A 25,815-nucleotide genomic window follows, 5' to 3' on the forward strand; every position below is an offset into this window, starting at 1 on the left:
CCTTTCTCCTTACAATTCCCTGGCCCTTTTGGCAATAGTGGGCTTTTTGGGCCTATTGTGCTTATTCATACCACTTGGAATACCTACTACCTAGGCCCCTTTTCAGGTATAGGTACATTACATACATTTATACATTCTTAAATACAAATACATATACATTGTAGATACGTAGATTGATACCCATGCCGTGGTCTAGTCTTCGTATGGTTTCTGCTTAGGGGGCGTAACACGTGCCATGTGTCGCATCCTCATTGGTACACGAAGGCATGGTAATTTTGCCCACAACAAGTGGCACGTGGCACAATGTAAAATATAGAATAAGAGGATGACACTTGGTGTAGATGGTTTTCCTTTCTAAATACTACTAGGTATTGATTGGGTCTCAGTAGTTTAATAAACAAATATCATATTTTTTCAATGATTTTAAATCTTTAATATGGCCCTAGATCCATCATAATAAAGCCATCAACATTTATTATAAAATAATATAAATATTTCACCTCATAGTACATCCCTACGTACACGCATTTATTGCCTTCACACACACACTTTAACTTAAGAATTGTTTTACAATATGAACATACTCTTACTTAGGCATCGAATGGGCGAAAGGTCTTCTCCTATCAATAAATAAGTTTCATCAGAAGGCACTTATTTCATACTCGAAATAATTATACTTTCAACTTTTAACTTCTGGTTTTACGGAAGATAAATATCAAGCAAAAAGTTTATGACCACTAGTATTAGAGTTTAGGGAATATTCCAATTTCTAGTATTAGAGTTTGGGATATATTCCAATTCCTAGTACACTGAGTTTAAGATTCCAGCACTTAATTTTCTAAGCATAGTAGTATTAGTCATATGCATCTTTTGTACGAGAGCCGGTTACGGAGCGGTGAGGGGTGAGCGACGGAACAGGACCCCCAAATTTTAATTTTGAATATAGTGTAAATAGTCTCCTAAATAAACACAAAAAATAAATTGGAGCATTGGTTAATATAATAAAGATCCCGAGTTCGAATCCCCTTACAATGAAATTATGTTTTGCTTGCCTGATTTTCGGACTTTTACAGCTGTACTTAATCTTGATCAAATTTAATTTCATCCTTCTTCCCAAAATTAAATCTCGTTTAATATTTTTTTCCCCGAAGATTACCAAGCCTTCAGTTACCGGAAAGAGTGATTGACTGGAAAATAAAAATTTATCTATTCCTCCCCAAATCTCGTTCATATCCTTCAACTTACTTGCGTCCTTATCAAATCTCAAGAATAAATCATGTTGAAATTGATAATTAAACCGTTATTTCACACCCTAGTTTCCCTATATATATATACACTGCTACGGAGTAATTATCTTAGGACCTCATTTTGAGAAATTGTACAGGACCGCATTATTATGACGTGATTATAGCCCCGACACTATTTTATCACTACAAAAAAACACGACTCATAATGACGCTTTTTGGTCGAAAAGTGGCGCTAAAAAGCGTCACAATTTTCTATAACGACGCTTCACAAAAGCGTCATTATATTTTGGGCCACTATATAATGACGCTTTTAGTAGCCACAAAGCTCAAATTTTCTGACGCTTTTTTTAGCCACTCCTTAAATATAAGGACGCTTTTAATGGTTGATTTTTGTCGTGCTACATTTGAGCCAAATCGATTGTGATGCAACAAAGCGTCACAATTTACCTCCCCATATTTCCCACCAAAACAATTATGATGCAAAAAAACGTCACAATTTACCTCCCCATTATTTCCTACCAAAACCCTTTTGATGCAAAAAAGCGTCACAATTTACCTCCCATGTTTTTTTAATGCTTGAATTAATAATTATGTTGAAACTAATTAAGAAGAATCAAATATATGAAATTAAATAATATATCTGATCATAATCACACTTACTTTTCTAATCAATTAAAATTACAAGTCGATATATATATAGCTATAAATTAAAATAACTACATAATTTGAAAACACACTTAATTTAATTAAAAAACATCCATGTGCATAGTTGCATTGTCCAATAATCAAAATATCAATAGATTATAGATCCGTACATCAAATTTTTGAACTATTAAATATAATCACACTAGAAATAAAAATAACTTCTTAGGATTATCCAACTAACGTAACATTTGTTCTTGTAACATAAAAAAATGATTGTTCCTAAATCCCCTATGATTGAGACCGGAGCTTCAATGTCTTGATCTAATTGTTATCTTTTCCACCTGACTCATCGTTAATCTACACATAAGAAAATATGTCATATATATGCAATATAAGAAACATTATAACACTATTTTCTTTGAGGAGATACTTTCATAAAAAAATCAGACATATATAGGAAAAGTATATTGTTTATGACAAGATGCTATAAAGGTCTATGGCTCAGCATATTGTTTATGACATTCTTAAGCTAGCAAGTGTATTTGATTTTTGTAGTTGCTTTCTTAGTAGTCGTTAGACCTGCACCTAGCAAAACTACCCGAACCCTAATTACTTGACTTGTGCCCGAACTAGATGATCCAATATTGATGCAAAAAAAAATCTAAATATGCCCGAAGCTGAAGGAAAGTGTTGCACGACAATATACTTGGTGCCCAAAACTAAAATCTAAAAAGCAGATCGAGTAAACAAACAACATCCAACCAAAAAAAACTACAGAGCATCAGAAGGGAAGCACAGACTGCAACCTAAAAATGAAACAGCAGCAACAGATGCACATAAGCAATCAGCCTGCATTCAACAGAAACACAAAACAGAAAAACCCCCAAAATGTGAAGCAAAAATCTCAATATGACATGATAACCGTGGTATATCAAGAGAAATTTTAAGTCTTGAGTTACCAAGTGAAGACAAAGAGGATCAGATCGGGGAATGAAAAATTTGTAATAGTGGGGAGGTGGGAGTGATTGTTATAATGGGGAGGTAGGAGTGTATCCTTTGGCGGTTAAGTTATACAAGTAATTTGGGAGGTGGGAATGAATCTGGAAAAAATTGTGGAAGTCTGATAGTTTTTCAAAATGTTATATTTTTCTACGGAAAATCCTTAACAATGATTTGGCGGTTAAGTTAAGTTTGTGTAGAAGGGTGTAGCAATTGACAGAAAATGTGTTTTCTATAAGGATGGGGAGGAGATCTACTCTCATCTTTTTAGAGACTGCTCTTTTGTTTTACACATTTGGAGAGCGCGTTCTCTAGGAATATCAGTAGACAATACTCAACAGATGCAACAGATGCAACAAAAGCAATCTGTTTGCAACCAACAGGAAAGCAAAACAGAAGAACACCTAAGAAACTAGGCTAGCAAGCAGATCGAGTAAACAAACAACATCCAACCACAAAAAACTACAAATCATCAAAAGGAAAGCACAGACTGCAACCCAAAAATGAAACAGCAGCAACAGATGACATAAGTAATCTGCCTGCATTCAACAGAAACGCAAAACAGAAAAATCCCCCCCAATGTGAAGCAGCAGCAACAGATGCAACAGATGCAACATAAGCAATCTGTCTGCAACCAACAGGAAAGAAAAACAGAAGAACACCTAAGAAACTAGGCTAGTAAGGAGAGGATTCTATAAGAGTTTCATATTTACTTAACCTTGCAATAACTTTTGAGTTTAAATCAACATATTACTTTGCACTACGTATACACTACTAGAAAAATCGGATACAGGGGCAAGTCATAATTGCCTCTAAAAATGGGGATTTAGCCTCTAATGAGTTTTTGAAGCAAAAAAGTGGATGCCTCTAATAAGTCTGTCGCTAATTACTGGTTGCCTCTAAAGGCCCCTTTTCGAGGCAACATAATGTGTTGCCTCTAAAATCCCATACATTTAGAGGCAACCATATATCCTTGCCTCTAAATATAATTAGAGGCAACCACATACTATTGCCCCAAAATATAATTAGAGGCATCCATTTATACTTGCCTCAAAATATAATTAGAGGCAATCATATATCTTTGCCTCAAAATATAATTAGAGGCAACGACATATTATTGCCTCGAAATATAATTAGAGGCATCCGTATATTCTTGTCCCAAAATATAATTAGAGGCTAACATATATTCTTGCATCAAAATATATTTAGAGGCAATATTAAAAGTTGATTCTAAAGACACTATATATTTAGGGGCAGCCATATAATTTTGCCTCAAAATATAATAAGAGACAAAATAAAAAGTCGGGGGCAATCATATGGTTTTGCCTCGAAATATAAATAGAGGCCGTATAAACAGTTGTTTCTAAAACGACGTATATTTTGGGGCAACCATTTAATGCCTCTATATATAATTAGAGTCAATATCTTATTTTTAAATAATGATATTTAGATGCAATCTGATATTGTCATAAAAGGTGTTTAAAGGCACCGAAAATAAAGCTAGCATATTTATTTCATACATTTGTATGCACTGTTACCTATAAGAAATAATCTTGCTTCAAATTACACAATTTTACTTTATACATTTCCAACTACGATAACCTATAAGAAGTAATCATGATCGAATAGTAAAAGTAAAAAAAAGTATTTCATGAAAATCAATATTGGTATTATTAACTCCAAAAAAAATGTATCTACAAATAATTTAAGTCATTACATAATTAGTACCTCTCAAAAATCTCATTGTCGAACGACATGACTTTACATCAAAATAAGTAAATGACGAATTATTAAGATGAGAAAAAAAAATTATCATTTAAAAATATAAATCTAAAAATACGATGTTATTCTCTTTATGCGCTTCTAATTATCTTCCCGCACCACTCAAAAATTTTCAGGTATCTGCAAAAAGAGGGAGGAAGAACAGAAGATTCACAATTGAGAAAGAATAACAGGAAAGTAAGGAATTGAGATAAGAGAATACCAATCTGATTTCATATATGCTTCTATCTTTATGGCGCATTCAACTCCAACCAACATCAATCAGCCATAATTACTCACAAGGAAGAAGAACTAATCATCCATACTCAATCAAATACTCTGCAATCCCCGAACCCACCCATTTACATAGATAATTAAAATAAAAGATAATTAAATAATCAATTCAGAATGAACTCAATTAATAAAATTTAAAGGAAATGAACTAACGCAAGGTTGCATCTTCTATTCCTTGAAGTGTTGAGTTAGTTACGACAGGTCTGTTTAGTTTGCTCATATCAGTGGTGGTATGATTTATGTCAGGCAGGGTTTTCCTAGTTCATTTCTAGTAGTTGTTGAGGGTTTGTACTTACGTGGTCTGCTTTATTGTGGTCTGCAGTCTGGGAAGCAGTTGGATTGGTGGTTTAAATGATGGATGCTTTTATAGTCAGCGGTAGGATATGCTCATTTTGGCTCCACTATCTGCTTCACCCGAAGCTTATTTGTGTAAGTAATACTTGAACTAAGGGCCTGCAACTCTTGCTTAATTACTCGAAGTTTCTATACTCATTTATCACTTTTGACCATTTAATTGTATATCTACTTCTGCAACTTTTTATTTACTACTAAGTTCGATTAATTTACTTACTTCAGTTATGTTACTAAAAAAACTAGTTAGCTTTCCTACCATCTTCATGAGGCTAAGGATTAATATAGGCTCCTAAGTTGACATATTAACACACTCAAAGACCTAAACACTCTAAATATCGCACACCAGAATACCTAATGCTACAGCTAGTCAGCTACCCAAAGCTACTACTTAGACGAACTGAAACCACTACTAGGAAATAGGAATCCAGGCTAAACCAAATCTGCATTAGTACCCACTCCCCCTCCCTGCAGCAACCACACTCCTGAGAATAGTCAATATAATGCAGCTGCTAATCAGTCAATGCAGGTCAACACTGAAGCAAGATTGCATCAACAAACTCTCATAACCACCTAGTTGATCCATGATTTCAAAACAACCACAAGACCAGCAGTGTAGGAATAAATAATTTTGACTCCAGAATACTGCAAGATCACAAACAAGACACTCCCCAACTGCCTGCACCAAAAACTATCAGAACCCATGTCACTCTCAAATTGTGCCTAACAACAAGCCATGAAGAACACAACTAATAATGAAATCATGGGAAGCCTTCTGACACTAAGAAAAGACAACTCATCAATCAGAAGTAAAACAAAAGTTGGATACGGGCAACACACTATCTCCTATCCTTTATTGCTTAAGTTATCAAATTCTGAAACTGTTGTGGGGTTTTTCCGGTGAGATACCTTGGAGGTTTTCCGGTAACTTCTAAGGATTTCACAAGATTGTATTTTTATAGAGAGAGAAAGTAGAGAGAAGGCAGAGCAGCAATTGCTCTTGAATGTATTGATTGTGACCCCTTTTTCTAGGGAAGTGGGACTATTTATAGTACTAGGTTTTTGTGGGAATTACCTAATATTCCCTTTACATGATTGGCTAGGGTATGGGAGGAGGACATGTGTCCTTTCTCCTTACAATTCCCTGGCCCTTTTGGCAATAGTGGGCTTTTTGGGCCTATTGTGCTTATTCATATCACTTGGAATACCTACTACCTAGGCCCCTTTTCAGGTATAGGTACATTACATACATTTATACATTCTAAAATACAAATACATATACATTGTAGATACGTAGATTGATACCCATGCTGTGGTCTAGTCTTCGTATGGTTTCTGCTTAGGGGGCGTAATACGTGCCATGTGTCGCATCCTCATTGGTACACGAAGGCATGGTAATTTTGCCCACAACATTTGCCCCTCAAGAAGGGCATTTCTGGAAACACTTTCCGGGTATCGCTTCTTGACCTTTGATTTGCATCTTCGTCTTTGGGACAGGTGTTGAGGTGGTGACACGTGTCACCTTTCTCCATTTTGCCCCTCCCTATATATAGAGGGGGTAAAATTCATTTATTACATTTCGTTTTCACAGAGCTATTCACAGGCGATTTCCGGCGAACTCCCACCACCAGCAGGCGATCTCCGGCCACCGCGAGACTCAACCTGTTCTTCACCAAACTCAACCTGTTCTTCACCAAACTCAACCTGTTCTTCACCAAACTCAACCTGTTCTTCACCAAGTACTTCACAGATCCTTCAAGGTTAGTTTTCGCCTTTCTTCCTTGTTTTTGTTATCCCCTCGTCATTTTTTCCCTTTGTTAGCGGCCGGCCTCCTAGTACTAGGTAAGGGTTTGAAGGTTTTAATTGAGATTTTTCCGCCGTTCGTCTTTTGTCGGGGCGGACGTCCAATCGCGTCTTTTTCTTCATTGTTGGTCACTCCTAAGCCGTGCTTCGTTCACTATACAGAAGGCATGGCTAGAACCAAGCAAACGACAGATCCTACGCGCCTGCGCTTGCGGGAGGAAACATTCACACCCCCTAGGGAGAGATATTTTTCCACCGCCCCGGCAGCCGACGAAGAATATGCCGAACTCTTTCAAGAGATCGATGAATATGTCGAGGTGGAGGAGCAAACGACAAGCTCTTCAGGGGGTACAGCGAGCCAGGCAGTGCGGGAGTCGAGCGTCGCTCCATCGCCATCGGCCGACGAGGAGCAAGAGGCTGCTCCCCAGCCTATTAGGCCCAGAGGACGGGAGGAGGCCCAACTGCTTCCGTCGGAGATTCACCCAGACATAGGCTGGATGCGGTGGCTAGACAGGCATGGGGCCTAGATGAGGGACGACCTCTGCGTGGGGGAGGGGTACCAGATGCGTGTGCCGGCCGGTCTGGACTCGACCGTCAGCCTGCTTGCTGAGGGAGAATTCCCAGTGTATGCCGCATCCATCAAGCTCGGCATGAGATTCCCTCCACACCCCTTCGTTGTGGAAGTGTTAGATGGTTTTAACATTGGGGTGGCCCAGCTGACCCCCAACTCGTGGGCTGATATCTTTGGCTATATTGCCAAATGTGCGCTGAACGACGTGGAACCGTCTTTCAACGCTTTTTTGCATCTGGTCTCCCTCTCTCGTTCCCCCAGTGCCGTCAAAGGGTGGTTCAATCTGAGCAGCCGTGGCACATACCAGACAGTGGTCGGCAAGCTCAGCAAATGGCATATGTGGAGGAAAAGATGGGTCGTGTTTTACACGGACGACCAGGAGATGTACGAGAGGATGAGCCGCTGGAATTGCAACGCCAACTATATGGACCATGACGAGCCCCTCCCACCCCTTACTGTCGAGGAGTGGGATCAAATAATGGTCCTGTTCAAGGCCAACACTTATCACTTAACCGCTGACAAGACTTTCCATGTGCCGGCCGAGTGGTTGCCGCACATTAGTCAGTTTCGGAATGAGGCCTTTCTAGCGGCCGTAGGCTTAGGATATTCTATGACTCGAGGTTGTATGCCAAATTATGTGCCGTCCCGCGTTGGTCTATTCATTTTTTCTAACTTTGGATTTCTTTTGTTCACAGAGAAAGGGATGAGCAAGTTATCGGCGGCGGATATTGGGAAGGGCGACATGACCGATTGGATGGCCGACATCTATGAGGACAAGATGCAGAAGGCCAAGGCCGAGTTGGAGGAGAAGGTGAGTATTCTCTTAGGTTGTTGTCTTTGCAAGTTAAGCTTTTCCGTCCAGTGTTTACAGTGGGCGTCTTTTTTAGTGACGAGCCGTTATCTTGGCGTGTGGCCCATGTTTGCTAAGGTAGGCCTCGTCACTTTTTAATGACGGGCCCCTAAGTTAGTGTTTTTCTTGCGGTTGCCAAGGTGCGCCTCGTCACCTTTTAAGACGGGCGTCCCTTTGGTGACGAGCCATTTTTTTTCGCAAGTGACACGTGATTGATAGGGTACGCCTCGTCATTTTTTAGACGGGCGTCCTTTTTAATGACGGGCCACTATTCTGTGAGTGACTTGCACTTGATAAGGTACGCCTCGTCATTTTCGAGACGGTCGTCCGTTTTAATGACGAGCCACTATTCAGTGAGTGACTCGTGATTGATAGGGTACGCCTCGTCATTTTCGAGACGGGCGTCCTTTTTAATGACGAGCCACTATTCTGTGAGTGACTTGCACTTGATAAGGTACGCCTCGTCATTTTCGAGACAGGCGTCCTTTTTAATGACGAGCCACTATTCAGTGAGTGACTTGTGATTGATAAGGTACGCCTCGTCGTTTTCGGGAGGGGCGTCCTTTTTAATGACGAGCCACTATCTTGTGTGTGACTTGTGATTGATAAGGTACGCCTCGTCATATTTTAGACGGGCGTCCTTTTGAGTGACGAGCCACTATCTTGTGAGTGACTTGTGATTGAAAGGGTACGCCTCGTCATTTTTGAGACGGGCGTCCTTTTGAATGACGAGCCACTATCTTGTGAGTGACTTGTGATTGAAAGGGTACGCTTCGTCATTTTTGAGACGGGCGTCCTTTTGAATGACGAGCCACTATCTTGTGAGTGACTTGTGATTGATAAGGTACGCCTCGTCATTTTTGCGACGGGCGTCCTTTTGAATGACGAGCCACTATCTTGTGAGTGACTTGTGATTGATAAGGTACGCCTCGTCATTTTTGAGACGGGCGTCCTTTTGAATGACGAGCCACTATCTTGTGAGTGACTTGTGATTGATGACGAGCCACTATTCAGTGAATGACTTGTAATTCATCACGAGGCCCAATATCTGACTGTCCTTTACGCTCTTTTTCTTTTTAGCAAGCTAAGGACGCGGCTAAGGCGTCAGGGAAGAAAAAGGGGACGACTCTGTCCCAATTGAAGAAAAGGGCCGTGCCAGCTGGCTCGGAGACTCTGAGTACCTTCAAAAAGCCCAAACCTATACCCCGCCGTCTGGTGAAGAAGGGCGAGTCAAAGGTTGCTGAGGGGGGTCGCCCTGATGACGATGAGATTGGCGTGGACAAGCCGTCTCTGGTTGTGGACTTGGTGTCCAAATCAAAGTCTGGTGGGCATCCTGACGAGTTGGAGGACCCTCTTTCGGGAATTCCGGCCGACGTCCGTTCCCAGATTCCTACGGAGGTGGTCCGCCGAGCTAGGTCATCGGGCGGTAAGTATTATTCGAACGTCGTTCAGACGTATCGAGCCTCCTCTGGCAGTTCTTCTTACTCTCCGCGTCATCCTAAGGCCGTTGTTTTTCCTATAGCTAAAGACAAAGGGAAGGATGCAGCTGCTGCAGAGGACGAGAACGTACCCGCTACTCCTCACTATTCGTCAAAGGATAGGGTGGCTATATGCCGTAAGGTATTTAAGGCCGTCCCCGCAGAGTATGTTGCTTCTCTTCCTGGCCGCAAGACTGACGCCCAGTTTGGTGCAATCCAGGCCACCCTACTCGACGTGAGTCTATTTCCCACTTTGCTTGTACTTGTTTTTCTTTTCTTGTACTTGTTTTTTCTTTTCAAGTCATTTACTAACATGTAGCTCCTTTTGCAGTTGTTCTGCCACATGGAATTCTGCAAGAGTTGGAAGACGCGCACTGCTGAGGAGCTCAAAGCTCAGGTGGCTGAGTCCACCCACCATGGCGAATATGCGTTCAAATCCATTGAAGAGGTCCGCCTGCAGATGCAGACGACCATAGACCTTCAAGCAAAGGAGGTAGCTTCATTGAGGTCTGACAAGGCCGAGCTGCTTAAGAAGATCTTGGCGCAGGACAAAGACATGGTGACAATGGTCGAGGAGGCCAAGACAGCGGCGGCGGAAATACGGACGCTTTAGGACCAGTTGCGGGAGTACCCTCAGGTCAAAGAGGCGGCTGAGGAAGCCAAGCATCTTCGGGGGGAGCTGGAGACGGCCAGGTCGCAAGTTCGCACCTTGCGTGAGCGTCTTCTGGAATCCTATGATCAGGGGGAGCAAGCGGCCAAGGACGCTGTTAAGCACGCCCGGGAGAGCCACATGCCAGAGTATGATCTTGCGTGGTTCCAGCGGCGATTGGAACACAGTACCGCTGTGTTGGCTGCTGAGCGTCTCGGTCAGCCGCCCCCTGAGTTTGTACCTTCTGATGATGAGGACGATGCGGCTGCTCCCTGATTTGCTTCCTTCCAAGTTCTTCAAAATTTTATTCAAGTGTTCCCATGCCTAAGGGCAAAAACAATTATTTTGTTAAGTTTTGGCGCTGCTGGCGTCTGTACCATTGTGCCTGCTGAGCACACAACAATTTCTTTCTTTTTTGTTTTTGAATTCTGGGCTACTTTTACACGCCTTTCTACGGGCGTTGTTTTATAAGTAAATAGGTTATTTTTGTTGCTTCTTTTATCTCGCATTTATTTGTTCTTCGTAATTTGATTATTCCTTAATCAATAGGCTTAATCAATAGGTATGGTAGCCAAGGTGCAACTGAGTATACACTAAGCACGTTGGTGCTGCAGGCAACTGAGCATGCGCTAGGCACTACTATGGTCGTCTCTTTTTTTGGCGAGCGTGTCTATAACGATGTTGATTGACGCAAGTCAATCACTAGGTATGATTGCCGCTAGACATGTTCGTTAAATGGACTGGACGGCCAAACGTTCGTGCCGCCGAACTTTTGAGCAAACAACCTTTGTTTCAAAGTTATTGGTGCCGCAGGCAACTGAGCATACGCTAGGCACTACTGTGGTCGTCTCTTTCTTTGGCGAGCGTGTCTATAACGATATTGATCGACGCAAGTCAATCAATAGGTATGATTGCCGCTAGACATGCTCGTCAAATGGGCTGGACGGCCAAACGTTCGTGCCGCCGAACTTTTGAGCAAACAACCTTTGTTTCAAAGTTTATTGGTGCCGCATGCAAATGAGCATGCGCTAGGAACTACTGTGGTCGTCTCTTTCCTTGGCGAGCGTGTCTATACCGATATTGATTGACGCAAGTCAATCAATAGGTATGATTGCCGCTAGACATGCTCGTCAAATGGACTGGACGGCCAAATGTTCGTGCCGCCGCACTTTTGAGCAAACAACCTTTGTTTCAAAGTTATTCGTGCCGCTGAGCTTTTGAGCAAACAACCTATGTTTCAAAGTTGTTCATGCCGCTGAGCTTTTGAACAAATAACTTATGATTTAAGTTTATTTGTGCCGCTGGCACTTACTATGCCGTACTGGTTGGCCAGCGGCTTGCTATACTGGGAAGGGAGTTGGATAGGTGATCAGCCTACAACTTGGTGCTAATCTGGGCCACTTCTTAGGCTTTAAACAATTAGTCTTGCTGAGAGTTTTTGCTAATCTGGGCCACTTCTCAGGCCGTCATACAATTAGGCTTTGGTTATGCATTGGAGTGTACATTTTTATATTCATTGTGCGAGCAATAAATATTACGAGACAAATAGAGTAGTATTATTTATAACTTTGCTAGGCGAATTTAGCCAGTTTCAAAAGTAATTACTACCCTAGTATGACCATTAGAGGCCGCCCCTTGGGCAATGGATCGTGGTACGTAAGACAAAGCTTAGCACATATTTAGAAGAAATACTTCTTGAGATTGTCGGCATTCCAAGTGCGCAAAATAGGCCGGCCCTGCATGTCTTGAATGCGGTAGGTTCCATCTCTAACCTCATCATAGATCTCATAAGGTCCCTCCCAAGTGGGCGTCAGCTTACCCTGTTCGTTTGCTCGTCCTGTGGATTCCATTTTCCTGAGGAAAAAATCTCCCACTTTGAGCACTCTATTAGAGACTTTCTTGTTGTATTCTCTTGCCGTTCTTATCTTGTACAGCTGTTGTCTGAGCGCTGCATTTCCTCTAACCTCGGGCAGGAAGTCCAGGGCTGCTTTCATTGTCTCCCAGTTAGCATTTTCGTCATACAGCATGACTCTCAACGTTGGTTCACACATTTCTATGGGTAGGACAGCCTCGGCGCCATAGGCTAGCTAGAAGGGTGTTTCACCGGTTGAATTCTTAGCCGTGGTGCGGATGGACCATAAGACATTTGGCAGCTCATCAGCCCATAGACCTTTGGCTTCGTCAAGCTTCTTTTTCATTCCTTCGGAGATAATTTTGTTGAACGCCTCAACCTGACCATTGGCTTGGGGACGTCCGACTGATGCAAAACAAGTGTGTATGCCGTGATCCGCCAGCCACTCTTTCAGCTTAGGCGTCTCAAACTGGGTCCCATTATCGAAGACGATAGCCTGTGGAATCCCAAAGCGAGTCATGATGTTCTTCCAAATGAATGCTCTCACATCAGTAGTTTTTATGTTTTTGAGCGCTTCTGCCTCCACCCATTTTGTGAAGTAATCTACAGCAACGATGACATAACGCCTTCCTCCTGGTGCGGCCGTAAATGGGCCTAGAAGATCCATCCCCCACTTAGCAAATGGAATTGAGCTTGTAATGGGCGTCAGAACTCGTGCCGGTCGGTGTATTAGGTGAGAAAAACGCTGGCATTTGTCACACTTTTTGACCAGTGAAATTGCGTCCTCCTTAAGAGTCGGCCAGTAATAGCCGGTTCGAAGTGCCTTTTCAGCCAAAGCCCTTCCACCAATATGCGAGCTGCACAACCCCTGATGAAGGTCTTCTAGAATTTCCTGCCCCTTCTCAGGTTGTTACACATCTTAACAAAGGACGGGAGTAGGCCTTTTTGTAGAGGGTGCCGTTCCACATTTCAAACCAAGAGCATTTCTTCTGAAGTTTTGCCGCTTCCCTTGAATCTTCGGGCAAGACTCCATTCATTTTGAAGTTTACTATGTCATCCATCCATGTGGACGTCCTATCAAGTGTTTCCACCTCCATTTGCTCAACACTTTTGTGCTCTTTTACCTCCCAAAACACGTGACGAGGGGTATCACAAGACGCGGAACTTGCCAATTTTGACAGGGCATCAGCTTGGTTATTTTCCGAGCGAGGGACTTGCCTTACTTCAAAACTTTTCAGTGGCTCTACTTCCTGATGGACGGCCTGCATGTATTTGACCATAGTCGGATCCCTAGCTTCGTAGGTCCCATTAACTTGGCTCACAATCAGTTGGGAGTCAGATAGGGCTACAATCTCCTCGGCGCCTGCCGCCTTACACATTTTAATGCCACAAAGCAGGGCTTCATATTCGGCTTCATTATTTGACGCCTGGAAGTTAAATCGCATAGCATACTCAAAAGTATCTCCTTCTGGGGAGTGACAGATTATCCCAGCTCCACATCCATTCTGTGTGGATGAGCCGTCTACATACACTGTCCACACCGTGTTTGTATTCTTGGCAAAGTCTGGCCTCGTCATTTCAACAATAAAGTCGGCACATGCCTGCCCCTTGACAGCTTTCCTCGGCTCATAGGTGATATCAAAGGCGTTCAGCTCTATTGCCCAATTCAGCATTCGTCCTGACGCCTCCAGCTTTGTGAAGGGCAGTTTGAGCGGTTGATCTGTGTAGACCACTATTTTGTGAGCTAAGAAATGAGGACGGAGATTTTTGCTGGCCATGAACAGAGCTAAGCCAAACTTTTCCACTGTAGGGTATCTAACTTCAGCATTTTGAAGAACATGACTGACAAAGTATACCGGCATCTGTATTCCCTCCCTCTCTGTCAGTAGAACGGCACTCAACGAGTGCTCGGACACGGCGAGATACATGTACAAAGTCTCTCCTAGAAAGGGACTAACAAGACGAGGCAAGGTATGCAAGTGCTCCTTTAATCTGACCAATGCCGCCTCGGCCTCGTCCGACCATTCAAACTTGGCCTTCTTTCTGACAGACCTAAAAAAGTAGTGGCACTTGTCTCCAGCCCTGGAAAGGAATCTGCCCAGGGCGGCCAAGCAACCTGTCAGCCGCTGGACCTCCTTCACTGTCATTGGTGAGCTCATATCAATTACTGCCTGGATTTTGTCTAGGTTGGCTTCAATTCCTCTTTCATCAATCAAGAAACCTAAGAATTTTCCTACCGTCACCCCGAACACACACTTCTTATGATTCAACCTCATGTTGTAAGCTCGAATAGTCTCAAATGTCTCCCTGAGATCAGTTATGTGCGCCGCCCTCAACTTACTTTTTACGATCATATCATCAATATAAGCTTCAATATTTCTGCCGAGCTGCTTAATGAACACAGTGTTAATAAGACGCTGAAAGGTGGCCGGTGCATTCTTTAACCCAAACGGCATCACTTTGTAGCAGTAAAGGCCTTGTTCAGTAACAAATGACGTTTTTTCCTGGTCGTCAGGCCACAACGGAATCTGATGAAACCCTGAGTATGCATCCATAAAGCTCATCATAGCATGCCCTGCTGTAGAGTCGACGAGCCGGTCAATCTTGGGCAATGGAAAACTGTCCTTGGGACATGCCTTATTGAGGTTGGTGTAGTCAACACACATTCTCCAGGTACCATTAGGTTTTTTGACGAGGACCACGTTAGCAACCCAGTCGGGGTACTGACTAGGCCTGACGAACCCTGCCTCCATCAACTTTTGTATTTCCGCGGCTGCCGCCTGATTTCTATCTTCCCCATGGTTCCTTTTCTTCTGACGAATCGGTTTGAAGTTTGGGTCCACATTCAGCTTATGGACGGCCACAGCAGGATCAATACCCGGCATTTCGTCCACTGTGAAAGCAAAGATATCTTCAAATTCTCTCAAAAGGTGGACCAACTCTGCCGCCAGCGGGTCGTCAGGAGAAATCCCGATGGGCACTACTCTGTCAGGTTTATCTGTGTTTAATACCACATTGAAATGAGCCCCAACAGGCTCTGGGCGTCTCTCTTCCATGTGCCCTGCTGAGATAGTTAATGTTTCTTTGACGATCTTGGGTTGTGTGTCGCCACATTTTCGTTTGTTTCCCGATGTCCTTTTCTCTTCACCCGTCCCCCATGCTTCTGGACTCAAGGTGGTTAGGTAGCAATCTCTAGCTTGTTGCTGGTCACCATGTATAGTGCTGACACTCCCATCGTCACAAATGAACTTAAGAAGCATCAGATGAGTCACAATGACAGCCTTTGCCCTATTCAAGGTGGGACGCCCCAAGATGATGTTATATGCCGTCAGGTCTTTCACTATGAGAAAACGGACGTCCATTTGTCGAGATTCCTTTTTATTTCCCATCCTCAGAGGGAGGGCAATTATGCCGACTGGGTGGATGATACTACCTCCGAAGCCTATAATGGGATTGTGGATTTTCTCAATCTTTGAGGAATCATGTTGCAGCCGATTCAAGCACTCTAGACTAATTATGTCCGACGAACTTCCTGTATCAACCAAAATACGCCTAACCCTCAGATTAGCAACTTTTAACTCAATTACCAAAGGATCGTCATGCGGGGTGGAGATTTTCCCACGGTCGGCCTCGCCGATTTCAACTTTTAGAAACGGGTCAACTGTGGCCTTGCCGGACAGCATCACTTTCCCCAATCGCTTGGCATAATCCTTCTGGCCCCTCATGGTCGGCCCGCCGGCGGCCAATCCTCCGGAGATGACTGCTACGCACTCTGGGTCGGTACGATTCCCATCTTCCTCCGAGGGAGGGGAATCCCTTGGCGGCTAGGCCGTCTAATGCCCTTTTCAAGCTCTTACATTCTTTGGTGTCATGCCCAATGTCATTGTGAAAGTGACAGTACAGTTTGGGGTCCCTACTTTCTGGTGGCGACTTCATGGGAAATGGACGATCAATGTCATATTTGGACCCGACGTCCATCAGAATTGTGTACATGTCTGTGTTATACTAAAATCGCTCCCGATCATAAGTTCTGGACTGTTTCTGGCCTGCCGCCCCGGGAGCCCTGTCTGACTCTTTTGCAATAGCCCACGTCCCGTTAGGCCGGCTCTTCTTTTCGTATTTCTCCTTTTTTGCCGCCGGCTCGGCGATATCACTTCCTCTGGGATCTTTTGGGACGCTGCAAATCTCTGTTGCATGGATGAAGGCCTCGGCCTCATCCAGCACTTCTGGCATTGTTCGGACGCTTTTCTTTACCAGATCAAACTTGAAAGAGCCCTTTTTAAGCCCTCGAATGAAGTTATCGAATGCAACAACATCTGGCAAATCCGGAATTTTCCCTGCCTCTAGATTGAATCTCTTCACATAGCTCCTCAGAGACTCGTCTTTCCCTTGCTGAATCCTACTCAGATGCATGCTCGTCTTCTTTTCTTCCTTGTGAGCCATGAACCGAGTAGAGAACAATAGCTCGAGCTCCGGAAAAGAGCGAATAGTTCCGGCTGGAAGTCTCTCGAACCACTTAGATGCTACTCCTTTGAGTGTGCCCGGAAAATACTTACACCAGGTTGAGTCAGTTGTTCCTTGGACATACATGTGATGCCGGTAAACCAAGAGGTGCATGTCTGGATCTGTGGTCCCATCGTAAGCATCAATGTTGGGTGGCTTGACTTTGGGTTCCCTCGGGGCTCTCATGATGGAGTCTGCAAAAGGGGTGGTGTGTCCTAGGGCCATGTTGGACACCCCCTCCTGAATGTGATACACAGGATCTTGACGCCTTGAGTAGGGTACCCGCTGGGAAGACTCGCGTCCGCGAGTTTGACGGGTTGGACGGGTGACCCCTGGGCGCGCCTGGCTCAGATGCGTATAAGTTGGATGAGGGAGAGGTCTATCCGGCATGACGGGGGTTGACCCAGTGTCAGAAAGTTCAGACTCAGAGTCAGGCAATTGCTCTGCGCGTGGCTGCTCACGTCCTCGGGACGTTTCTCCAATCAGCCGCTGTGGCAGTCGGCGTGGTAGGTAAGACATTTCCTGATTGGGCTGACTTGCTGGCGGCTGCCTCCTCAGGTCCTCGCCTGTCTGCCTGGTCCAGACGTTTGGGGGCGCAAAGAAAGTGTTGGCCTATTGCTTGCCGGCCCCTCATGATTTGCAGCCACAGCAGTGGTGTAGATCAGCATACTCTTCTGTACCTCAGCATTAACTGTCTTTCCCACATCAGCTTGGAACTCAGCCAAAATAGCCCGAAGAGCACCCACAGAGACAGGCATATCAGGGTTCTCCTCTATTACTGTATCCGCCCGAGGATCCAGGTGTCCTCCAGGAGGGGTGCGATTGGCCTGGTCGTCCTCCTCGCTGAGCACCTCTACCTCGGCAGCGTGACGAGGGGTGTGCCCGGCCGCAAATATACGCGCGGCATCTCCAGTGATTCTCGTGGCCGGCGTATGATGTTCAGTCGGCATTTCTCTTTCGAGGGGTGGCCGCTCTACTCGCGTAGGCCGCCCAGTATCGTTGTCCTGTCGTTGATCTTCCATGTTACCGTACCTCCCCACAGACGGCGCCAAATGTTATGGGGTTTTTCCGGTGAGATACCTTGGAGGTTTTCCGGTAACTTCTAAGGATTTCACAAGATTGTATTTTTATAGAGAGAGAAAGTAGAGAGAAGGCAGAGCAGCAATTGCTCTTGAATGTATTGATTGTGACCCCTTTTTCTAGGGAAGTGGGACTATTTATAGTACTAGGTTTTTGTGGGAATGACCTAATATTCCCTTTACATGATTGGCTAGGGTATGGGAGGAGGACATGTGTCCTTTCTCCTTACAATTCCCTGGCCCTTTTGGCAATAGTGGGCTTTTTGGGCCTATTGTGCTTATTCATACCACTTGGAATACCTACTACCTAGGCCCCTTTTCTGGTATAGGTACATTACATACATTTATACATTCTAAAATACAAATACATATACATTGTAGATACGTAGATTGATACCCATGCTGTGGTCTAGTCTTCGTATGGTTTCTGCTTAGGGGGCGTAATACGTGCCATGTGTCGCATCCTCATTGGTACACGAAGGCATGGTAATTTTTCCCACAACAGAAACCATTCAAGCAATCATTAATATGTATAAGACATTTAGGCAGAATTTAGATGCACTGGTCAAAAAATAGTAGAGCTTGCTAGGAGTTTTCTCAGTGATGAAATTGCCAACATAAAGGAGTTATAACTTACCGAGTCAGCCACAAGTCACCTTGCCCTTGACTTGCGAAACTATGCCGCCCTTTCTAACTAATAATCGTAATGGATGTTACATTGATGATGCCATACACGCGCTGTACAATGTCTGGCTTTACTTGAGCGAAGTAGTTCAGCCCGCAGTGGTTAGGAATCTGTATAGTTAACAACTGGCACAAGAGATGGTCAAGCCTAGACTTTGTGGCCCAGTAACCTACTATAGGAGTTAGCACTAATGAATCCATAACACCTTTTACTAGAAAACTACAACCCTTCAAACAAATCATGATCGTAATTTAACATCATACTACACTCTCTTTAATTGCATTGGTTCTACAACAGAGTTCAAAATTCAAGCATACAGAGATGAAATTCTTTAAACTAACAAGAAAGTTAGAAGAATCAATTACCAGCAAAGAGTCAGACAATCTATTGAATTTATAAAGAATAGACTAGCCAATAAAGCTGGAGATATTCAAAGTGGCATTTCATCAAATATGTAGTAGGCATTCAAAGGGAGTATACAATTTATATAGCAAATTTATAGCTGAACAGAAAAAGGCTAATACCTTCCAGAGTGTCAGTCAAAGACTCGATACTCTTAGCAAGCTTACTGAGTGTTGCTGGCTGCCCTTTCAATCGCAGAAGCCAAATTGAAATAACCATTGCATTGAAGAATTCACATAGGACCTCATTATAAATACGCTTTGAATTAGCAATGACAATTGCAAAAACGAAAACAAGATAGCAATTAAAATCCCTAATATAGCAATCGGATTAGCACAAACAGAAACAAAACCACAATTTTAAAAGCCCTAAGTTTATCCATCAAAATTGCGGAACACTATACAAAGAATTTCGAAACCCAAATTTCAACAATCAAAATGGAAAATAATTGAATAAGAAATCTAACAATTGTAAACTTACTTGGCGAAAATTGAAGAAATTCGAAGGGACAACTTGAAGAAGGTGAGAATCGTAGAGCAGAGATAATGTCCAGGAGGAGGGAGAAAATTGGAATAAGAGAGAGAAACGAGAAAGAGAGAAATGGAGTTGAAAGAAGGAAGTCATTCACGCTAGAAAGAACCCTTAATTTTTTATTTGATCGGTTGAAATATGAGCTCTTGGATTAAATGGATCGGGTGGCTGAGATTATACATATAAAAATTTAACATAATTAAGCATTAATAATCCGACTAAGAGAGACATATGTCTTTTTATAGGGTTTTGACTAAGTCCAAAACTAACAAAATCAAAAAAATTAAAAATTTAAAATTTTTTAAAAAATTACTAGAAAGTCAAACCAAGTCAACGTTGATCTAAACTAGTTTGCACAAACTAATAACACCACATGCTACATGTAACTCCTCTTCAGATCAATCAAGTATTCAAATTTTATTAATTCAGATCAATCAAGTATTCAAGTTTTATTAATTCAAATCAATAAGTATTCAAGTTAAATTCAATTAAGTTCAGGTTTAGGGGTTAGGGTTTTGGCGTAACTTGTTTTTCAGTTCTTTAAATTATAATAATAACAAGCCCAAACTAAAATTTTGTATTTTTTAAAATTAAAATTTATGTGAAAAATCAAGTTTAATCAATTAAGATCAATCAATTATTCAACTTTAATCAGTTCATATCAATTTAATTAAGTTCAGGTTTAGGGGTAAGGATTTAAGGAAAATTTCAATTTCAATCAGATCAAATCAATTAAATATTCAAGTTTAATCAGTTCAAATCAATAAAGTATTCAAGTTTAACCAGTTCCAATAAGTCCAGTTAAGTTCGGGTGTAAGGGTTAGGAGTTAGGGTTTTAGGGTTTAGGATTTGACTTAAATTGATTTTCATTTCTTTCAATCTCACATATATATATATATATATATATATATATATATTATATATATATATATATATATATATATATATATATGAAATCGATAATATATATATATATATATATATATATATATATATATATATATATATAAAGGAGGCATATTTGCTGAAATATTAGAGCGCCACCTAGGATTACTAATGGTTTCGGCCAATAAAAAATATAATTTCTAATTTATTTTTGAATTAAAAAAATAGATTGCCACATAGATAATTAATTAGGTGCCACGTAGATATTTTAATTAATTAATTGTTAATATATACAACTCCATCTAAAATCAAACACTCTAAAAATTAAAAAATAAATCTAAAATAAAATTCATCCAAAATCAAACACTAATCTAAAATAAAATAAAATAAAATTCAATTTAAAATCAAACATTAATCCAATATTAGAGCGCCACGTAGGAAATATAATGGTTTCCGCCGATGAAAATAAGATTTCAAAATTAATTTTGAATTAAAAAAGTCGAGTGCCACGTAGATAAATAATTAAGTATCACGTAGAAATTTTTATTAATTAATTATTCATATTACGTATATACAATTTCATCAAAAAACAAACACTTCCATAATTAAAAAAAATCTAAAATGAAATTCAATGAAAAATAAAAAAAACTAATCTAATATAATATATATAAATTGGTATATATATATAGGAGTTTTATTTAAACATAAAAATTTAATAGAATCCGTGCATCGCACGGGCTAAAATCTAGTTATAATAATAACAAGCTCATATTCAAGACTATAAGATCAAAATTTCTCTCTCCTCTGTCCTCCTTTTTTATGTCCCTTCTTAAAAAAAATTCTCCTCTTGACATCAAAATTTTCGCAGAAAAATTATAACTTTATTATTCCCAATTGATCTTTACATTTTTATGATCTTCGTTTATATAAAATCAAATTATTACCCCTTCTATTTTAAAATCCTCACCCTCAAAAATCAAGCACTTTTTAGAAAAGTGGAGAAATTACGAGGTTATTGTTGCTTCATGTTTTGAAAATTGAGAAAAAACTGAAGGGTGAGTTCAGGGCATTTGGAGACGAAGAGGGTTTGAATTTTATGCGATTAGATAATCTCTGAAGCGATGTGGCACGAAAATAGCCGTGAATGAACAAAAGCCTAATATAAATAACTAGATTAGGTCCCGTGCATGCACGGTTATTTTAAAATTATTAATTGACCATCTTTTTTAACTGAAATATTTATTCCTTAAATCTATTGTGTAAATAATAAATCTCAAACGTACTCATTTTATCATATAATATACTATTTTCTCTCTATTATATATTATATATTTTATATGATTGTTTGACCAAATTAATATTTGATATGCTTAATATGAACAAAATATTGAGTAAGAATATTTTCTATTATTGATATGACGACCAGACTAAATTAATATTACCAAAATTGTTTAATAATGTCATATAAATATTGAATAATCCTACAATATTTTCTATTTATAAACATTTATACAAAAGGAGAGAAAATAAAAATAGAATAAAGTAGATATATTTTCTTTTAGGATAGGGTTTTTGGCGGGAAAAAATCGCACCAGGAATTGACACGTGTCATTCCTGGTGTCTCTTTTAGTATATAGTAATAGATGTTATAAAACTGTTCAATTTGCAAAACTGAAGGTGATTCAGACCTGCAGAGGCTGTAAATTTGTTTACATATATACTTTAAAGAAAAAATGTATCTTACTTTTAATCTTCACTAATGTTTTGAAAGATATTATTAACTAGTTGAATTGCTATTTGGTTTACAGTGTTGAAGTACTTACAAACATAGGTATAGAGAATGCAATATGTGGCTGCCATGACGAGGAATTTCATAGAAGTTAAAAAGGCTGTAAATTTCCTACATGATACAATGTATGAGTGATTAGAGTATACTGTAATCATTTTACAAAATTATGAGTGTAACAACTCTTCAAGTTTACAAATGGTTCTTAGAATAGCTTGTGGTTAGCTTACCAAATATTGAAAAAAATAAGCATAAAACCAACAGAAATCTAGATAACTCTTCTACTTCCACTCCCTGTGGCACTACAGCTCCTTACACCTGTATATTCCTCGTCATAGAGGTATTAGGCGATTCCCTAATTTGAAAATTTTCCAAGACAAGGGCCATCTTATGTAGGAACTTGAAATATGATGCGCGACAATCTGAGGTTGAGCGGTTTTTAAAACATAAGGGACCGTCAAAAGGGACGGTCAACGTATGACTGACTGTTTTCACGTCTTTAATTTTTTCTACCTTGGCGAACCATGTCAAACCAAGACCGATCAATATCCGAACGAAACAAACAATAGTTGTTGTTACTAAATTCAACCGTCATTATTATACCTGTCAAATGGGTCGGTGGGGTCGGGTTGTAAAAAAATATTTTCGGGTTTGAGTTATATCGGGTCGGTCACTTTCCGGGTTTACAAATGCTTGTTCAAGACCCAGAACTTTTGGGTCCGGGTCGACCCAACGAGTTGAGAGATTTTGAAATGCGCATTATATTTTCATTAACGTAGGTGATTAATATACACAATATGGGCACAAATTAACAAATTTTCCTATACAAGTTTATAGTTAGTCAAATTCAACCATAAAATGTCGTATAATTCAAATTAAAATCATATCACACAGAACAATAGTAAAAACAACGTGTTTATTTTGCTTAAATTTTCTCAAAATCTCATTTATATTACAATGATTTTCAATCGGTCGGGTCCAAAATGGGTTCGGTCGGGTTTTGACCCATTATTTTTCGGGTTGCTCAGATTCGGATAAAATCGGGTTACGATCACAAAAACTTATTCATGATCCATTATTTTTGGACCGGGTACGGGTTGGGTCGATTTTTGACATGTTTAGTCATTATACATTCCAACAAAAAAAATAGGTTAAAATTAAAATAAAATAAATTTGTTGTTATTATTTCTACAAGAGACGCGGGATTAGAGCGCGGGCATAAAATTCCCAAAAGAATTCAAAGGAACCTCTTTAGCTATTCAGCGCTCTTCCTCTACTCCTTCCTAAACCCTTAATCCAAGATATTTCCCCAACATTTCACCAAAGTGGGAGTTAAAACACTATTGAGCGCCAGAAATTTCAGGTCACCGCGCCTCTCCCTCAATTCCTACTCTCTTGTGAACTGTCCTGCCCTATTGAAGAAGATCAATCGGTAATTTTATTAGCGGCAAGTCTCTGATGAGGTATTTCTTCTTTTATCATTGAATACTTTATCTAATTTTCCGCTTTTCTCAAATTCGTTTCGGACCATGAATTTCTAGGGTTTAAATACGCTGATTATAGTTTGATTAGTCTTCTGTGTTTGAATTTGATTCTTATTTGTGAGGAAATACGTTTTCTGCTTTATTGTCATGATTTCTGGTTTTAATTTTGTGTATGTAAAAATTATAATGAGTTTTTATATATATTGGGTTGTTATTGGGGCCTCGAGCAGGTGAGTCGATTTCCAACTTTTGAAGTTTGATTTTTGTTATTGATTGAATAAGATCTACTGTATTATCGCTCTTTGAGCAAATTGAAGTTGTTGATTTTTTTTCTTCTGAAAATGCAAAGGTTCATGTTTCAATTGTTTCTAGTTTTTGTTAATTTTAAAGGTTTAGTTAGAATCTGAAGCAATTTATTGATTTGACCGACTTGAATTTCAAACTTTAGGTTTTTGCTTAAATTTACATTTAGAATGCTATCAGAAATACAACAAAGTTCACCAATTCTGAAGGTTCTACTGGTATCTATTGCAATTAACAGAACTACTCGACTTTGAATTTCAGTTATTTAGGGTTTTGCTTATCAATTCATGAATTACAACTGTGTTGGAAATGACGATGAAATCCGTTATAAGTTCATTACAGTTGAAGGTTCAACTAGGTTTTGAAGCTATTTACTGATTTATTCAATTTGAATTTCAAACTATATGATCAGAGTTGACCATAGTTGAATTTCTGCTATTTGTTGTATTTGTTTCGCTTGTGTATATCATTATCTCATCTGAAAAATTATGGCAGGTGAATTCATTTAGACTACACTTTAAAAATGAAAATATTGATGGTATAAAGATCATGGATCCATGCGTGGTATAGCATCCTGCATATTATCAAGTATAGCTCAATCTAATCACTGACACAGTTAAAACAATTCTACATATTATCAAGTGTTGTCATAGAGGTTAAATTGCCTCGGTGACCCTTGAGCCTTTTTATACATTGCCTGAAAGTTATGTTGTTTATGTAAAATTATATCTGATTTGAGCCTTTGGATGTCACAAATAAAATTATTTCCAGAACATGTATTGCAGCAAGGTAAGACTCTTTCATTCTAACAATTGGGCAAGAAGAAATTATCAAACTCTTCACTACTACTTGTTGTTAAGGTGCTAGAAACACTTAGAATGGTTGACTTGACTTGAAGGCTGAAACGATTACATTGACTTGAAGGCCGCAACTGCTGCTGGTCTAATAGTTGTAGAGGTATTGCTGACATTGCTTCTTGTTATTCTGATCAGTTTGGTTTTAGGAAAGTTTAGAGTTTTTGAGTTAGCTAGAGGACTGTGGTGCATGACATTATCAAATCGCGTAAGCACATTGATGAGCTTTCCGCTATCCATTTGAACCTACAAATAAGCGAGTGCATCTTATTTTTTGTGTTGCGTTTTTGTTTATTAAGCAACCTACCACTTTCTTCCTGATTTGATTTTTGTATGGCTGTAGGATCCTGCGGCTATGGCTGTAGATCACACACGCTATGTGTTGTAAGAATTTGAAGGTGACCATACCCTGATTTCCAGTGATGACTTTATCGGATCAGATATTGTCTTAGGGACCAAGAAAATAGAGGCAAGTCCGTTCCAGTCTTGTTGATTTATTTAACAATGTAGATCATATTACATATCTCTGGTTAAGACTTTTACATCTGCATTTAATGATTTTGGGAGGACAATTGCATGTGCAGCAGCTGATTGTGCTATTGGAGTTCTTGGCTTTGTCAAGAAACTTTGACAGGCACTATTCCAAGTAATGTTGTGGAATTAAGGGCGATGAATGTTCTTGATTTAAGCGAAATCAAGCTGAATGGGAGAACCCCTGCTGAAGTTGGAAAAGGTACTTCTATACAAGAGTTGATACTAGAAAAGAACTTCATTTAGGGGATCATACCTCCTCTTGAGCATTG

General features: G+C 40.4%; 1 protein-coding gene across 4 annotated transcripts; it reads right to left on the bottom strand.

Moving 5' to 3' along the window:
* Positions 1-4,538: 4,538 nt before the first annotated feature.
* LOC110786973 (uncharacterized) lies at positions 4,539-19,823 on the bottom strand. Of its 4 annotated transcripts, none has more exons than XR_008921651.1 (5): positions 19,650-19,811; positions 19,292-19,412; positions 18,720-18,892; positions 4,876-4,991; positions 4,539-4,793 (listed from the first exon to the last, which is right to left on the bottom strand). XR_008921651.1 is itself a non-coding variant. In XM_056829243.1 (3 exons), exons 1-3 carry the CDS (start codon positions 19,791-19,793, stop codon positions 18,870-18,872), a joined length of 303 nt encoding a protein of 100 aa, XP_056685221.1. In that variant the 5' UTR covers positions 19,794-19,823; the 3' UTR covers positions 18,808-18,869. The 4 variants fall into 4 exon arrangements, 1 of the variants encoding a protein (XP_056685221.1); XR_008921650.1 differs by having other exon boundaries at positions 19,292-19,427; XR_008921652.1 differs by lacking the exon at positions 4,876-4,991 and having other exon boundaries at positions 19,292-19,427; positions 19,650-19,812.
* Positions 19,824-25,815: the final 5,992 nt, after the last annotated feature.

The sequence above is a fragment of the Spinacia oleracea genome, chromosome 5 (assembly GCF_020520425.1).
Source record: "Spinacia oleracea cultivar Varoflay chromosome 5, BTI_SOV_V1, whole genome shotgun sequence".
NCBI classification, from domain to species: Eukaryota; Viridiplantae; Streptophyta; class Magnoliopsida; order Caryophyllales; family Amaranthaceae; genus Spinacia; species Spinacia oleracea.

Excerpts from the sequence above, each read along its gene's own strand:
- LOC110786973 (XM_056829243.1), bottom strand. The coding sequence starts at position 19,793 with ATGACTTCCTTCTTTCAACTCCATTTCTCTCTTTCTCGTTTCTCTCTC. Across the intron at positions 19,428-19,649 it reads ATTTCTTCAATTTTCGCCAA|CGTATTTATAATGAGGTCCT; the intron begins GTAAGTTTACAA and ends GCTAATTCAAAG. Across the intron at positions 18,893-19,291 it reads TTTGACTGACACTCTGGAAG|TTGTTAACTATACAGATTCC; the intron begins GTATTAGCCTTT and ends CTCTTGTGCCAG.